The sequence below is a fragment of the Drosophila virilis genome, chromosome 5 (genome assembly GCF_030788295.1).
Source record: "Drosophila virilis strain 15010-1051.87 chromosome 5, Dvir_AGI_RSII-ME, whole genome shotgun sequence".
In the NCBI taxonomy this organism is placed as follows: Eukaryota; Metazoa; Arthropoda; class Insecta; order Diptera; family Drosophilidae; genus Drosophila; species Drosophila virilis.
The window spans coordinates 13,999,307-14,016,777 of record NC_091547.1 but is presented as its reverse complement, the minus strand read 5'-3'; the positions used below and the strand labels follow the sequence as shown (position 1 = coordinate 14,016,777).

The window sequence follows — 17,471 nt, the reverse complement described above, 5'->3', positions numbered from 1 at the left end:
CCACTTTGGTTACGTCCATATCCAATTGATTCATGTTTGTGTTTATTATAGATGGTTCATTAACAAAAATCGCTTATTATTCTTACATGTTCTATATTTATGTTTAGTTTTTGCTTACAGTCGCGAAATTCGAAAGCCAGCATAAAAAACTGCATAGCGTACACCACAAAACATTTTGTTAATATACTCAAAATAGGTAGATCGATTTTGACTTGAATTTCGACTAAAAAATATGAAGTCAGATTTGAATGCTAGATTATTATAGAGGGAAAACCATGGACAAAAAACCAAGCCTCATGAAAATCGGTTGAGATTTGAACCATTTATGTGAACGGGAAATTTTGACTTATGTCTATATTCGAATTTAATGGGTAAGATTTTCATATGAATTTCGACTAAAAAATATGAAGTCAGGTTTGAATGCCAGATTATTATAGAGGGAAAACCATGGACAAAAAACCAAACCTCATGAAAATCGGTTGAGATTTGACCGATTTATGTGAACGGGAAGTGTTGACTTATGTCTATATTCGAATCCTATTGAATGATTTTGACATGAATTTCGGCCAAAAAATATGAAGTCAGGTTTAAATGACAGATTATTATAGAGGGAAAACCATGGACAAAAAACCAAGCCTCATGAAAATCGGTTGATATTTGACCGATTTATGTGAACGGGAAATTTTGACTTATGTCTATATTCGAATTTAATGGGTAAGATTTTGACATGAATTTCAGCCAAAAAATATGAAGTCAGGTTTAAATGCCAGATTATTATAGAGGGAAAACCATGGACAAAAAACCAAGCCTCATGAAAATCGGTTGAGATTTGACCGATTTATGTGAACGGGAAATTTTGACTTATGTCTATATTCGAATTAAATGGGTAAGATTTTGACATGAATTTCGACTAAAAAATATGAAGTCAGGTTTGAATGCCAGATTATTATAGAGGGAAAACCATGGACAAAAAACCAAGCCTCATGAAAATCGGTTGAGATTTGACCGATTTATGTGAACGGAAAGTGTTGACTCACATATGTCTATATTCGAATCCCATTGAATGATTTTGACATGAATTTCGGCCCAAAAATATGAAGTCAGGTTTGAATGCCAGATTATTATAGAGGGAAAACCATGGACAAAAAGCCAAGCCTCATGAAAATCGGTTGAGATTTGACCGATTTATGTGAACGGGAAATTTTGACTTATGTCTATATTCGAATTTAATGAGTAAGATTTTGACATGAATTTCGACTAAAAAATATGAAGTCAGGTTTGAATGCCAGATTATTATAGAGGGAAAACCATGGACAAAAAGCCAAGCCTCATGAAAATCGGTTGAGTTTTGACCGATTTATGTGAACGGGAAGTGTTGATTTAGGTCTATATTCGAATTTAATGAGTAAGATTTTGACATGAATTTCGACTAAAAAATATGAAGTCAGGTTTAAATGCCAGATTATTATAGAGGGAAAACCATGGACAAAAAACCAAGCCTCATGAAAATCGGTTGAGATTTGACCGACTTATGTGAACGGAAAGTGTTGACTTATGTCTATATTCGAATCCTATTGAATGATTTTGACATGAATTTCGGACAAAAAATATGAAGTCAGGTTTGAATGCCAGATTATTATAGAGGGAAAACCATGGACAAAAAACCAAGCCTCATGAAAATCGGTTGAGATTTGACCGATTTATGTGAACGGGATGTGTTGACTTAGGTCTATATTCGAATTTAATGGGTAAGATTTTGACATGAATTTCAGCCAAAAAATATGAAGTCAGGTTTAAATGCCAGATTATTATAGAGGGAAAACCATGGACAAAAAACCAAGCCTCATGAAAATCGGTTGAGATTTGACCGATTTATGTGAACGGGAAGTGTTGACTTATGTCTATATTCGAATCCTATTGAATGACTTTGACATGAATTTCGACTAAAAAATATGAAGTCAGGTTTGAATGCCAGATTATTATAGAGGGAAAACCATGGACAAAAAACCAAGCCTCATGAAAATCGGTTGAGATTTGACCGATTTATATGAACGGGAAGTGTTGACTTAGGTCTATATTCGAATCCTATTGAATGATTTTGACATGAATTTCGGCCAAAAAATATGAAGTCAGGTTTAAATGCCAGATTATTATAGAGGGAAAACCATGGACAAAAAGCCAAGCCTCATGAAAATCGGTTGACTTTTGACCGATTTATGTGAACGGGAAATGTTGACTTATGTCTATATTCGAATCCTATTGAATGATTTTGACATGAATTTCGGCCAAAAAATATGAAGTCAGGTTTGAATGCCAGATTATTATAGAGGGAAAACCATGGACAAAAAGCCAAGCCTCATGAAAATCGGTTGAGATTTGACCGATTTATGTGAACGGGAAATGTTGACTTATGTCTATATTCGAATTTAATGGGTAAGATTTTGACATGAATTTCGACTAAAAAATATGAAGTCAGGTTTAAATGCCAGATTATTATAGAGGGAAAACCATGGACAAAAAGCCAAGCCTCATGAAAATCGGTTGAGTTTTGACCGATTTATGTAAACGGGAAGTGTTGACTTAGGTCTATATTCGAATCCTATTGAATGATTTTGACATGAATTTCGACTAAAAAATATGAAGTCAGGTTTGAATGCCAGATTATTATAGAGGGAAAACCATGGACAAAAAACCAAGCCTCATGAAAATCGGTTGAGATTTGACCGATTTATGTGAACGGGAAGTGTTGACTTAGGTCTATATTCGAATCCTATTGAATGATTTTGACATGAATTTCGTCCAAAAAATATGAAGTCAGGTTTAAATGCCAGATTATTATAGAGGGAAAACCATGAACAAAAAGCCAAGCCTCATGAAAATCGGTTGCCTTTTGACCGATTTATGTGAACGAGAAATGTTGATTTATGTCTATATTCAAATTTAATGGGTAAGATTTTGACATGAATTTCGACTAAAAAATATGAAGTCAGGTTTGAATGCCACATTATTATAGAGGGAAAACCATGGACAGAAAACCAAGCCTCATGAAAATCGGTTGAGATTTGACCGATTTATGTGAACGGAAAGTGTTGACTTATGTCTATATCGAATCCTATTGAATGATTTTGACATGAATTTCGGCCAAAAAATATGAAGTCAGGTTTAAATGCCAGATTATTATAGAGGGAAAACCATGTACAAAAAGCCAAGCCTCATGAAAATCGGTTGAGATTTGACCGATTTATGTGAACGGGAAGTGTTGACTTATGTTTATATTCGAATCCTATTGAATGATTTTGACATGAATTTCGGCCAAAAAATATGAAGTCAGGCTTAAATGCCAGATTATTATAGAGGGAAAACCATGGACAAAAAGACAAGCCTCATGAAAATCGGTTAAGATTTGACCGATTTATGTGAACGGGAAATTTTGACTTATGTCTATATTCGAATTTAATGGGTAAGATTTTGACATGAATTTCGACCAAAAAATATGAAGTCAGGTTTAAATGCCAGATTATTATAGAGGGCAAACCATGGACAAAAAACCAAGCCTCACGAAGATTGGTTGAGATTTGACCGATTTATGTGAACGGGAAGTGTTACCTTATGTCTATATTCGAATCCTATTGAATGATTTTGACATGAATTTCGGCCAAAAAATATGAAGTCAGGTTTATATGCCAGATTATTATAGAGGGAAAACCATGGACAAAAAACCAAGCCTCATGAAAATCGGTTGAGATTTGACCGATTTATGTGAAAGGGAAATTTTGACTTATGTCTATATTCGAATTTAATGAGTAAGATTTTGACATGAATTTCAGCCAAAAAATATGAAGTCAGGTTTAAATGCCAGATTATTATAGAGAAAAAACCATGGACAAAAAGTCAAGCCTCATGAAAATCGGTTGAGATTTGACCGATTTATGTGAACAGGAAGTGTTGACTTATGTCTATATTCGAATCCTATTGAATGATTTTGACATGAATTTCGGCCAAAAAATATGAAGTCAGGCTTAAATGCCAGATTATTATAGAGGGAAAACCATGACCAAAAAGCCAAGCCTCATGAAAATCGGTTGAGATTTGACCGATTTATGTGAAAGGGAAATTTTGACTTATGTCTAATTCGAATTTAATGAGTAAGATTTTGACATGAATTTCGACTAAAAAATATGAAGTCAGGTTTGAATGCCAGATTATTATAGAGGGAAAACCATGGACAAAAAACCAAGCCTCATGAAAATCGGTTGAGATTTGACCGATTTATGTGAACGGGAAGTGTTGACTTATGTCTATATTCGAATCCTATTGAATGATTTTGACATGAATTTCGGACAAAAAATATGAAGTCAGGCTTAAATGCCAGATTATTATAGAGGGAAAACCATGACCAAAAAGCCAAGCCTCATGAAAATCGGTTGAGATTTGACCGATTTATGTGAAAGGGAAATTTTGACTTATGTCTATATTCGAATTTAATGAGTAAGATTTTGACATGAATTTCGACTAAAAAATATGAAGTCAGGTTTGAATGCCAGATTATTATAGAGGGAAAACCATGGACAAAAAACCAAGCCTCATGAAAATCGGTTGAGATTTGACCGATTTATGTGAACGGGAAGTGTTGACTTATGTCTATATTCGAATCCTATTGAATGATTTTGACATCAATTTCGTCCAAAAAATATGAAGTCAGGTTTAAATGCCAGATTATTATAGAGGGAAAACCATGGACAAAAAGCCAAGCCTCATGAAAATCGCTTGACTTTTGACCGATTTATGTGAGCGGAAAATTTTGACTTATGTCTATATTCGAATTTAATGAGTAAGATTTTGACATGAATTTCGACTAAAATGTGTGATGTCAGGTTTGAATGCCAGATTATTATAGCGGGAAAACCATGGACAAAAAACCAAGCCTCATGAAAATCGGTTGAGATTTGACCGATTTATGTGAACGGGAAATTTTGACTTATGTCTATATTCGAATTTAATGAGTAAGATTTTGACATGAATTTCGACTAAAAAATATGAAGTCAGGTTTGAATGCCAGATTATTATAGAGGGAAAACCATGGACAAAAAACCAAGCCTCATGAAAATCGGTTGAGATTTGACCGATTTATGTGAACGGGAAATTTTGACTTATGTCTATATTCGAATTTAATGAGTAAGATTTTGACATGAATTTCGACTAAAAAATATGAAGTCAGGTTTGAATGCCAGATTATTATAGAGGGAAAACCATGGACAAAAAGCAAGCCTCATGAAAATCGGTTGAGATTTGACCGATTTATGTGAACGGGAAATTTTGACTTATGTCTATATTCGAATTTAATGAGTAAGATTTTGACATGAATTTCGACTAAAAAATATGAAGTCAGGCTTGAATGCCAGATTATTATAGAGGGAAAACCATGGACAAAAAACCAAGCCTCATGAAAATCGGTTGAGATTTGACCGATTTATGTGAACGGGAAATTTTGACTTATGTCTATATTCGAATTTAATGGGTAAGATTTTGACATGAATTTCGACTAAAAAATATGAAGTCAGGTTTGAATGCCAGATTATTATAGAGGGAAAACGATGGACAAAAAACCAAGCCTCATGAAAATCGGTTGAGATTTGACCGATTTATGTGAACGGGAAGTGTTGACTTATGTCTATATTCGAATCCTATTGAATGATTTTGACATGAATTTCGGCCAAAAAATATGAAGTCAGGCTTAAATGCCAGATTATTATAGAGGGAAAACCATGACCAAAAAGCCAAGCCTCATGAAAATCGGTTGAGATTTGACCGATTTATGTGAAAGGGAAATGTTGACTTATGTCTATATTCGAATTTAATGAGTAAGATTTTGACATGAATTTCGACTAAAAAATATGAAGTCAGGTTTGAATGCCAGATTATTATAGAGGGAAAACCATGGACAAAAAACCAAGCCTCATGAAAATCGCTTGACTTTTGACCGATTTATGTGAGCGGAAAATTTTGACTTATGTTTATATTCGAATCCTATTGAATGATTTTGTCATGAATTTCGGCCAAAAAATATGAAGTCAGGTTTAAATGCCAGATTATTATAGAGGGAAAACCATGGACAAAAAGCCAAGCCTCATGAAAATCGGTTGACTTTTGACCGATTTATGTGAACGGGAAATTTAGACTTATGTCTATATTCGAATTTAATGGGTAAGATTTTGACATGAATTTCGACTAAAAAATATGAAGTCAGGTTTGAATGCCAGATTATTATAGAGGGAAAACCATGGACAAAAAACCAAGCCTCATGAAAATCGGTTGAGATTTGACCGATTTATGTGAACGGGAAGTGTTGACTTATGTCTATATTCGAATCCTATTGAATGATTTTAACATGAATTTCGACTAAAAAATATGAAGTGAGGTTTGAACGCCAGATTATTATAGGGGGAAAACCATGGACAAAAGCCAAGCCTCATGAAAATCGGTTGAGATTTGACCGATTTATGTGAACGGGAAATTTTGACTTATGTCTATATTCGAATTTAATGAGTAAGATTTTGACATGAATTTCGACTAAAAAATATGAAGTCAGGTTTGAATGCTAGATTATTATAGAGGAAAAACCATGGACAAAAAACCAAGCCTCATGAAAATCGGTTGAGATTTGACCGATTTATGTGAACGGGAAATTTTGACTTATGTCTATATTCGAATTTAATAGGTAAGATTTTGACATAAATTTCGACTAAAAAATATGAAGTCAGGTTTGAATGCCAGATTATTATAGAGGGAAAACCATGGACAAAAAACCAAGCCTCATGAAAATCGGTTGAGATTTGACCGATTTATGTGAACGGGAAATTTTGACTTATGTCTATATTCGAATCCTATTGAATGATTTTGACATGAATTTCGACTAAAAAATATGAAGTCAGGTTTGAATGCCAGATTATTATAGAGGGAAAACCATGGACAAGAAACCAAGCCTCATGAAAATCGGTTGAGATTTGACCGATTTATGTGAACGGGAAGTGTTGACTTATGTCTATATTCGAATCCTATTGAATGATTTTGACATGAATTTCGGCCAAAAAATATGAAGTCAGGTTTGAATGCCAGATTATTATAGAGGGAAACCCATGGACAAAAAACCAAGCCTCATGAAAATCGGTGGAGACTTGACCGATTTATGTGAACGGGAAGTGTTGACTTATGTCTATATTCGAATTTAATGGGTAAGATTTTGACATGAATTTCGACTAAAAAATATGAAGTGAGGTTTGAACGCCAGATTATTATAGGGGGAAAACCATGGACAAAAAGCCAACCCTCATGAAAATCGGTTGAGATTTGACCGATTTATGTGAACGGGAAATTTTGACTTATGTCTATATTCGAATCCTATTGAATGATTTTGTCATGAATTTCGGCCAAAAAATATGAAGTCAGGTTTAAATGCCAGATTATTATAGAGGGAAAACCATGGACAAAAAGCCAAGCCTCATGAAAATCGGTTGAGTTTTGACCGATTTATGTGAACGGGAAATTTAGACTTATGTCTATATTCGAATTTAATGGGTAAGATTTTGACATGAATTTCGACTAAAAAATATGAAGTCAGGTTTAAATGCCAGATTATTATAGAGGGAAAACCATGGACAAAAAGCCAAGCCTCATGAAAATCGGTTGAGATTTGACCGATTTATGTGAACGGGAAATTTTGACTTATGTCTATATTCGAATTTAATGGGTAAGATTTTGACATGAATTTCGACTAAAAAATATGAAGTCAGGTTTAAATGCCAGATTATTATAGAGGGAAAACCATGGACAAAAAGCCAAGCCTCATGAAAATCGGTTGAGATTTGACCGATTTATGTGAACGGGAAGTGTTGACTTATGTCTATATTCGAATCCTATTGAATGATTTTGACATGAATTTCGGCCAAAAAATATGAAGTCAGGTTTAAATGTCAGATTATTATAGAGGGAAAACCATGGACAAAAAGCCAAGCCTCATGAAAATCGGTTGAGATTTGACCGATTTATGTGAACGGGAAATTTTGACTTATGTCTATATTCGAATTTAATGGGTAAGATTTTGACATGAATTTCGACTAAAAAATATGAAGTCAGGTTTAAATGCCAGATTATTATAGAGGGAAAACGATGGACAAAAAGCCAAGCCTCATGAAAATCGGTTGAGTTTTGAGCGATTTATGTGAACGGGAAATTTTGGCTATGTCTATATTCGAATCCTATTGAATGATTTTGACATGAATTTCGACTAAAAAATATGAAGTCAGGTTTGAATGCCAGATTATTATAGAGGGAAAACCATGGACAAGAAACCAAGCCTCATGAAAATCGGTTGAGATTTGACCGATTTATGTGAACGGGAAGTGTTGACTTATGTCTATATTCGAATTTAATGGGTAAGATTTTGACATGAATTTCGACTAAAAAATATGAAGTCAGGTTTAAATGCCAGATTATTATAGAGGGAAAACCATGGACAAAAAGCCAAGCCTCATGAAAATCGGTTGAGTTTTGACCGATTTATGTGAACGGGAAATTTAGACTTATGTCTATATTCGAATTTAATGGGTAAGATTTTGACATGAATTTCGACTAAAAAATATGAAGTCAGGTTTAAATGCCAGATTATTATAGAGGGAAAACCATGGACAAAAAGCCAAGCCTCATGAAAATCGGTTGAGATTTGACCGATTTATGTGAACGGGAAATTTTGACTTATGTCTATATTCGAATTTAATGGGTAAGATTTTGACATGAATTTCGACTAAAAAATATGAAGTCAGGTTTAAATGCCAGATTATTATAGAGGGAAAACCATGGACAAAAAACCAAGCCTCATGAAAATCGGTTGAGATTTGACCGATTTATGTGAACGGGAAGTGTTGACTTATGTCTATATTCGAATCCTATTGAATGATTTTGACATGAATTTCGGCCAAAAAATATGAAGTCAGGTTTAAATGTCAGATTATTATAGAGGGAAAACCATGGACAAAAAGCCAAGCCTCATGAAAATCGGTTGAGTTTTGACCGATTTATGTGAACGGGAAATTTAGACTTATGTCTATATTCGAATTTAATGGGTAAGATTTTGACATGAATTTCGACTAAAAAATATGAAGTCAGGTTTAAATGCCAGATTATTATAGAGGGAAAACGATGGACAAAAAGCCAAGCCTCATGAAAATCGGTTGAGTTTTGAGCGATTTATGTGAACGGGAAATTTTGGCTATGTCTATATTCGAATCCTATTGAATGATTTTGACATGAATTTCGACTAAAAAATATGAAGTCAGGTTTGAATGCCAGATTATTATAGAGGGAAAACCATGGACAAAAAGCCAAGCCTCATGAAAATCGGTTGAGTTTTGAGCGATTTATGTGAACGGGAAATTTTGGCTATGTCTATATAAGATTATCACTTTCACATGGATTTCGACCAAGAATAATATACCCGGTATAGATTGAAAGTGTGTTTGAAGGCTAAGTAAACTATTTTGCCACACTGTTGAACAACTTTGACATAGTTTCTGTCAAATATATACATACATATTTATTGGTTTTTATTAAATCTAATAAATGTTTTTTATTGCTTCCCAACCCTTTTAACAGTTTTAGAAAAAATAATACAATTCTCGTAACAACATATCCATAATTATTTGTACATAATAAATGATTGATTTCGTGACACTTTCAAATAAGGATAGAAGGTAAATAGTCAAACTTAAAAAAAAAGAAAGTAATTTTAGTATTCATTTTTATCCTGTGACTGAACATCTTGCACGTTTTTTAACTAGAACTTTTTTAATTCACTTTTGTATAAAAGCTAATGTAAGGTTACAGATATACGTTAATTTATTCAAGAATAATTATATAAGAACTGAAACAATTGTAGCACACTTGAATCCTTTCAGCTTAAACCACGAAACGGTGTACATGACTTGGGTTGACGGTCGGGCGGCGACCACTGCCACTGCTAGTTTTCGAAATTTGAATCTGAGAAGTGCCGGGTGTCACCATCTCATGTACTAAAGATGTTTTCTCTGCCCGCCGATGCCCCCTTTTACCCTGAAAATAATCGAGATTATAACATTGTATTTATAATTTGCGCTTTATTTAAGGACCATACCTGTCGAGATTTTTGGTTACGGGACTCCACGATAAGACTATCCGGAACCTGAAACAGACTCTCACTGCGAGTAATCAGAATATTTGTTAAGCGGCAACATAATGCAGCCATTTTAACTTGATCAGCAATGCAGTTCTTATCAATCGGATGTATATAACGTGGTGGAAAAAATGATGGTGCAATAATCGTGGATACATTATGTAAATTCATCTTATTAATGTCTTTTAAATCGATAATAAAGTTGAGAAAGCGCAAAATCGAACGAAGAGTATTGCGATTTTCGTGCGGAAGCATCTGACATAAAATTGATAATGCTCGTATTTGGTCCATTGGGGGTAGTGCGTGACATTGATAGAAAAGTTGTATTAGTTCGCTTGTAAGCAATGGCTGGGGCAGCTCACGTAACCAACGCTTAAGCAAGGCACTTAGTTCATGCACACTGGCATTGCCAAGCAAATGTGCAAATTTTTCTGGCTTTTGATAAAAACTTGATTCTAATTCGTTGTAAATTAATTCAGTCTACAAGTTAATAAATCAGTATTAATGAAATCATTATAAGAATTTTACTACCCACCTTCTGTTTTTGTCCAGCTACACGCAAAATACCCTCTTCCCTTGCCCCTCGCTTCATCAGTTCCTCAAGTAGACCTTCTAGAAATTTGGGTACTAATGATGAGTCCATGCCAGTTATTTGTTGGTCACGACGTATGAGTGCATTCAAGGAAACTCCAAACAAGCTGCCCTCCTCCTTGCGACGTCTCTTAAATGGTTTTCGTTTGTCTAACGAAACCTGATTCCGATCAAAGATTGTAGCTAGCTCCAGCCAAAAAATGGGCTGCAAACGTTTCAGTTCCGTTTCATTTATTACACTAATGTCGGAGCTGTATTCTTGTATTATTACGCTGCTGTCTACAGTGTCAATGCCATTCTGACTAGAATTTTCTCGGCACATATTTTCAAAGCTGATACCGTCTCTTGATGACGGAGAGTTACTCAATTTCTGCTGAAGAGGTTCTACGTTAATTTTGTTCAGTATCTTCTCAGGCGATGACAAAGTCGAAGACATAGGCGCTGCATTTGGAAACTCGTCGCTAGAGTCACCGGATGAAGTATTGTTTTCACTCTGTGAATCCCGAATAAGTTGCCCACATACACGTCTGAATTGAGCAAATCAGATTACTGTACAACTGGCGATCAACGATTTTAGTACTGACTACTTACCCAATAGAGCAAGAAGGATCAGAGCCAGAACGATTACGTGGTAAATGTATAGTGCCAATGCGCGAAAATCCGAGTAGCTCAATGCCTTCTGATGAGTACATGGGTATATCGCAGCGTACCTGGGAGCCACGAAATATATCCGTGGATGTGGAACATTTTAGTGGGGCACTAGGAGTCCGCCGAATTTTTTGCTTGACGTGCTTGTTTAGCGGAGGGTACCCACTGGCATTGTAGTTGGCAGTACTGTGATCAGAAATGCTAACAAAGCTTGGTCTGTAAAAATGTAAAATTATGAGATAAAGTAAGCTTAAATGAACACAACTTACATTGAAGTATTGCCCCATACATCGTCTCCGTGTACAGAATCTAAAGAGTCTGGAGTGGCACTACGGGATCTAGTTCCCGTACTTGACTCCTGTCAATTATTTATATCATGTTTATCTTTGAAATATTGTCGATACTTACAACTTATTTGCTTAATTTGCATACTTACGTCAAAATCGCGAAAGACATCGCGTATATCAGGTTTGCGTTTAGAACGGTTTTTAGTACGCCCTCGTACAGTGTGATTGAGCGCCCGAACACGTTGCTTTATCGCCTCTGCATGGGGCCTTGATAATGTGGCCAACACTGGCTCAAGATCTGTAGAGCGTAGCTCGATACCCTGGAAAATAATATAAGTTTAAAATAAAATCTAAATACAATACCGTCGGTTACATTGAAGGGAAAATCTAAAGAACCTGTAATGTCAGGTTTTAGACAAGCGACAATATCAACAAGTAAGAGGTTCTAATCGGGAGATCCCTTTAATAAAACTAGTCAAACTTCTTTTTGAATTTGAACTATTTTCCCATTCAATATTCCAACCATAACTCTTTACAACAGATGAGTTATAATATTTCGGATGAACACGTATTTTGAATAAGCTAGCTTACATTTTTTAAATTTATACCTATATAAACGCCAGCACTTTAGCTCAAAATCAATATATCACTTTCAGGGTTAAATATTATATTTAGTTTGCATACCTGTTCAAAAGGCCGCGTCAATTCTGGATATCCAGCTGAAATTAACCATTCGGCTTCCATTTCCCCATCTGTATAACATAAATGTATGAATAACATATCAAAATACCCTGCAACCACTTTAAATATAGTAAACCATTTTGCATATATTATTGATTTATAGTGCATTTGGACAATTAATCAATGTAGTTTACCTATTTGTGTGCGAGCAGGATTAAAAAAACGAGCAAACCGTATGAAAAGCTTACCTTCATATTGGGTTTCCGGCTCGTTGCATGTCAAATTGGTTTGCAACAAATATTCGTTGAGAAACTCCGTATAGTCCTGATCGCATGTGTTGTCCATGGAAACGTTGCTGTTCATTTTGCTAATTTATATTTTTCTGTGATAGGTTTTAAATATGGCATTCTGTTTAATCAATCACAAAGCGCGGAATGAATGGATCGCCGCCTTACAAATAATTCATCCATATATTTTCTGTTATATTGAGCTATTGTCACTGGAAGCATGTACAAAAAAATGGGAAAATGATTTAGATTTAATCACAATTTATCAGATGCACGCACTAGCACGCGCCGCAATTTTTTGCACATGTTGTAGGTACAAAACGGAAGACAGATACTAAAATTTACCCACTTCTGCACATTGAATCGATGCTTACTTATACAACATTTCCATTTTCCCAGATCTACCTCGAACTAAATGAAACTAAGGTGTTCGCTAAGAAACTTAAGTCAAAGGATTGATTAAGTTCAATCTCAAATGGGACGCATTTTATCAATGGGGATTGACCCTACAAGGTCATGGGCTGAGATCTTTACGTAAAACATATAATTTATAATATTTTTTATATATATTATTGGAAACGGAGTAAGTTATCGATTATCGGAAACAAACTCGATCTGCGCAGGCACTAGGAGCACCTACATCTAAAATTTGAATATTTCCGCGCGGAATTATGTCGTTTTGGAACGTCATATCTCCGCGCGGAGTTATGTCGTTTTGGAACGTCATATCTCCGCGCGAAGTTATGTCGTTTTGGAACGTAATATCTCCCCGGGGAGTTATGTCGTTTTGGAACGTCATATCTCCGCGCGGAGTTATGTCGTTTTGGAACGTCATATCTCCGCGGGGAGTTATGTCGTTTTGGAACGTCATATCTCCGCGGGGAGTTATGTCGTTTTGGAACGTCATATCTCCGCGGAGAGTTATGTCGTTTTGGAACGTCATTCCTCCGCGGGGAGTTATGTCGTTTTGGAACGTCATATCTCCGCGCGGAGTTATGTCGTTTTGGAACGTCATATCTCCGCGGGGAGTTATGTCGTTTTGGAACGGCATATCTCCGCGGGGAGCCTTGTCGTTTTGGAACGTCATATCTCCGCGGGGAATTATGTCGTTTTGGAACGTCATATCTCCGCGCGGAGTTATGTCGTTTTGGAACGTCATATCTCCGCGGAGAGTTATGTCGTTTTGGAACGTCATATCTCCGCGGGGAGTTATGTCGTTTTGGAACGTCATATCTCCGCGGAGAGTTATGTCGTTTTGGAACGTCATTCCTCCGCGGGGAGTTATGCCGTTTTGGAACGTCATATCTCCGCGGAGAGTTATGTCGTTTTGGAACGTCATATCTCCGCGGGGAGTTATGTCGTTTTGGAACGTCATATCTCCGCGGGGAGCCTTGTCGTTTTGGAACGTCATATCTCCGCGGGGAATTATGTCGTTTTGGAACGTCATATCTCCGCGCGGAGTTGTCGTTTTGGAACGTCATATCTCCGCGGGGAGTTATGTCGTTTTGGAACGTAATATCTCCCCGGGGAGTTATGTCGTTTTGGAACGTCATATCTCCACGTTGAGTTATGTCGTTTTGGAACGTCATATCTCCGCGCGGAGTTATGTCGTTTTGGAACGTCATATCTCCGCGCGGAGTTATGTCGTTTTGGAACGTCATATCTCCGCGCGGAGTTATTTCGTTTTAGAACGTCATATCTCCGCGCGGAGCTATTACATATACAGAAATTCTATTCTAATTCTATATAATGAGTGATGCTGATCAAGAATATATATACTTTATGGGTTCGAAAATGCTTCCTTCTGCCTGTTACATACATTTGGATTTTGCCCAAATACAATATACGCTTATACCCATTTTTTATGGGTTCAGGGTATAAAAAAGATAGTTATCATTGAAATTGGTTTAAAACCAGCAATAAGGGCATTCCATTCGTTGATGGTAAAAGGGAAAACAATAATATTTTAAAACTGTTTTTTACAAATTTTTATAGGATCAAAATGAGGTTGCTAAATTCTTGAGAAATAATTATTATATAAATAGATATATAAAGATACGACTAATCTACCCTACAGTACGTGGGTAGAGCGAAGACTTGGTCAAAAACAAGCAGAAGCCAAAGTTGTCCCGGATCTGGAGGGTTACGGAGATTTACACAATCGATATGCAAACGGTATGTAAATTAGATATCTTTGGCTTTGCTATATAATCAATGCTCGAACGGAAGAAACACATATTTTATTGCAGAGCGACACATATCATAAAAATATTTTTATATGCGTTTTATAGTTAAATTTGTAATGTACATTCATTCGTTTATGCTTGTACATGTACATATACATAATACAAATGTATGTATGTATTATATACAAATAAACATAAGTAAATGTCAAATATATGCAAATATACAAGCATCATTTGAAAGTTGGTTAGTTATTTATTTTTGTTTACATATATATGTACATATGTATATGGGATAGCCATATACCATATTCAAATACATACATATGCATATATAAACAGACATGCACTCATACATGTGTATATTTAGTTACGTAGTGGAGAGAGTGAAACATGTACATACATAGAGATGGACTTATGAGTAATTGTATACATACATATGTATGTATGTCATTGGGTACAACGCATTAATATATGTATATAAATTATCACTTCAAGAAGTGCATATCAATATAAATATGTATTAGTGTTAGTCCATATGCACTTGAGTATGTGGTTAAGCAAAAAGGGAAATCATATTTTAGTTATGTTATACTTTTCTTTCACTTCCTATGTATATGTTTGTATGTGCACTTGCTTTAGTACTCTCAATAATAATTACTAATGTTCATATATATGTATATATATATATGGGTATTTATTAATGGTATAAATGCAAATACATATATGAATTCTTTTGTATGCACTTTTGAGGATTTATGTACATATGAATACATGTATACATCTGCAAATAGGTATTTCTACATCTATATATGTATATGTAGTCAATATTGTAATTATGCACGTACATTTAAATGTAGAAAACTATGTTTGTTATTAGAATCCGAACGCATGCAACATTACGAACCGAAAATTAAAAATGGACTGATATACTAAGAATGAACAACTTCAACTTCACACATGCACGATTGTATATATGAATCGATGATTGTACATGAAAGTAAGTGTATGCATGTGAATCTATGTATGTGTTTCTGTATATATGTATGAACGTCGACAAAATCAGGTTTAAGTGGAAGCGTGAGCAACAGGTTTGCATTAATGTAAGCACGAATTGATCCCGACAAAATTGTCGAAATCAATATATCGCTTTAAGCTGCGATGGTACTCTAAGCATTGGCTATTTGAAGTAAACATGTAGATAGCTTCTACTGCTTTTGGCATATGATTCCAAAAATATCGATAGTTCTCCAAAGACTATTTTAACTATTTTAGCGCAAAAGCAGATACTTCTATATATTTCTTAAGACGTTCAATTTTTTAATTGCATTTTATTTTTATTAATAGCTCTTAAAGTGTATTAAAAAAGGATAAAAGGCAGAATTTGAGTGGTTAGAGTCTGCGTTGATTTTTAATACGGATTTAGCACGAAACCATTGAAGAAGAGCATTATTAGTACATATATATATATTGATATTTAATTAAAAAGGAGCTACTTTCGATTGATATTGGCATAAAATTAGTTAGGAGCATTTGAGGTAGGGTACAGGCAAATTTTCTTTTAAAATACATGTGGGGAAATAAAGTATAAATTATTTGACAAATTAAAAACAATTAAATTTAAAACAAGTCGTATGAAAAAAGATTATTTTTCTTATATGCACATAAATAATGTCATTAACTTGTCCAGATTCTTCAGATGTTAAATATGTTGTTACAGATTTTAATGATAAAAATATCGATATAAGCTCACGGCCGAAAATGGCGGAATGAAGGCGTGCCCTAACAAGATTACCCTGGTGAAGGATTAGCCAAGTCCTCGGACACAAGCAGATGTGCGGTCTTTCGTGGACCTATGTTTCTACTAGCGTAAATTTATCGTGGCCAACACCACGCTAATGCGTCCGAGCTGTCTGCACCCACTGTGTTTTTGTTTGATTCCCTGCCACCCGACAATCAAGGTGTCCTGTTCCTACAAATTCAGTCAATCGACTATGCTAAGCAGCAAAACGAGGATCCGACTCTGACAATGATTTTGTCTTAGCTAGGAAAAGAAAATCGAGCTTCCAGTTGTGTCATCTTGGACAAGAGCTTTAAACTAAAGCTTACAGGCATATGCTCGAGTCTTAGAGGGGCAATGTAACGAAAAGTGCGAAACCAGCACGTTCCTTTCCACCGTTCCTGCTTTGTCGCTATCTGCATTTTTTATCCAAAAGCGGTGGATTTCGCGAAAACTGAATCAACTAAATGTTTTAAAGGATCTTTCTTATGGTGGCAATACATATAAAATAAAATGAAAATATATATGAAAATATGCGATATAGATTTTTATTTATTGCTTGGTTATCGCAAAAATCCATATTCTGCGGGCACTGAGAAGACCTAATACCGAATAGACCAGGCGGAAATAGTTAGATCGACTAGCTAATTAATGCTGATCGAGAATATATAAATATTATTTATTAGGATGTGCTTTTCTCTGTCTGTTACATACATTTGCACAAAAACAGCATACCCTTTGCAGACATTTTCAATGGGTATAAAGACTTTATCACTAATGGTGGATTTTTACCATACGATCGGCTTTAAT

The 17,471-nt window shown here is 35.2% G+C and overlaps 1 protein-coding gene across 1 annotated transcript; it reads right to left on the bottom strand.

The window, feature by feature from the left end:
* Positions 1 to 9,821: 9,821 nt before the first annotated feature.
* On the bottom strand, positions 9,822 to 15,891 carry conu (Rho GTPase-activating protein conundrum). The gene is made up of 9 exons (XM_002049980.4): positions 15,730 to 15,891; positions 12,660 to 12,910; positions 12,415 to 12,482; positions 11,880 to 12,050; positions 11,713 to 11,801; positions 11,387 to 11,659; positions 10,740 to 11,322; positions 10,166 to 10,684; positions 9,822 to 10,104 (listed from the first exon to the last, which is right to left on the bottom strand). Exons 2-9 carry the CDS (start codon positions 12,772 to 12,774, stop codon positions 9,952 to 9,954), a joined length of 1,971 nt encoding a protein of 656 aa, XP_002050016.2. The 5' UTR covers positions 12,775 to 12,910; positions 15,730 to 15,891; the 3' UTR covers positions 9,822 to 9,951.
* Positions 15,892 to 17,471: the final 1,580 nt, after the last annotated feature.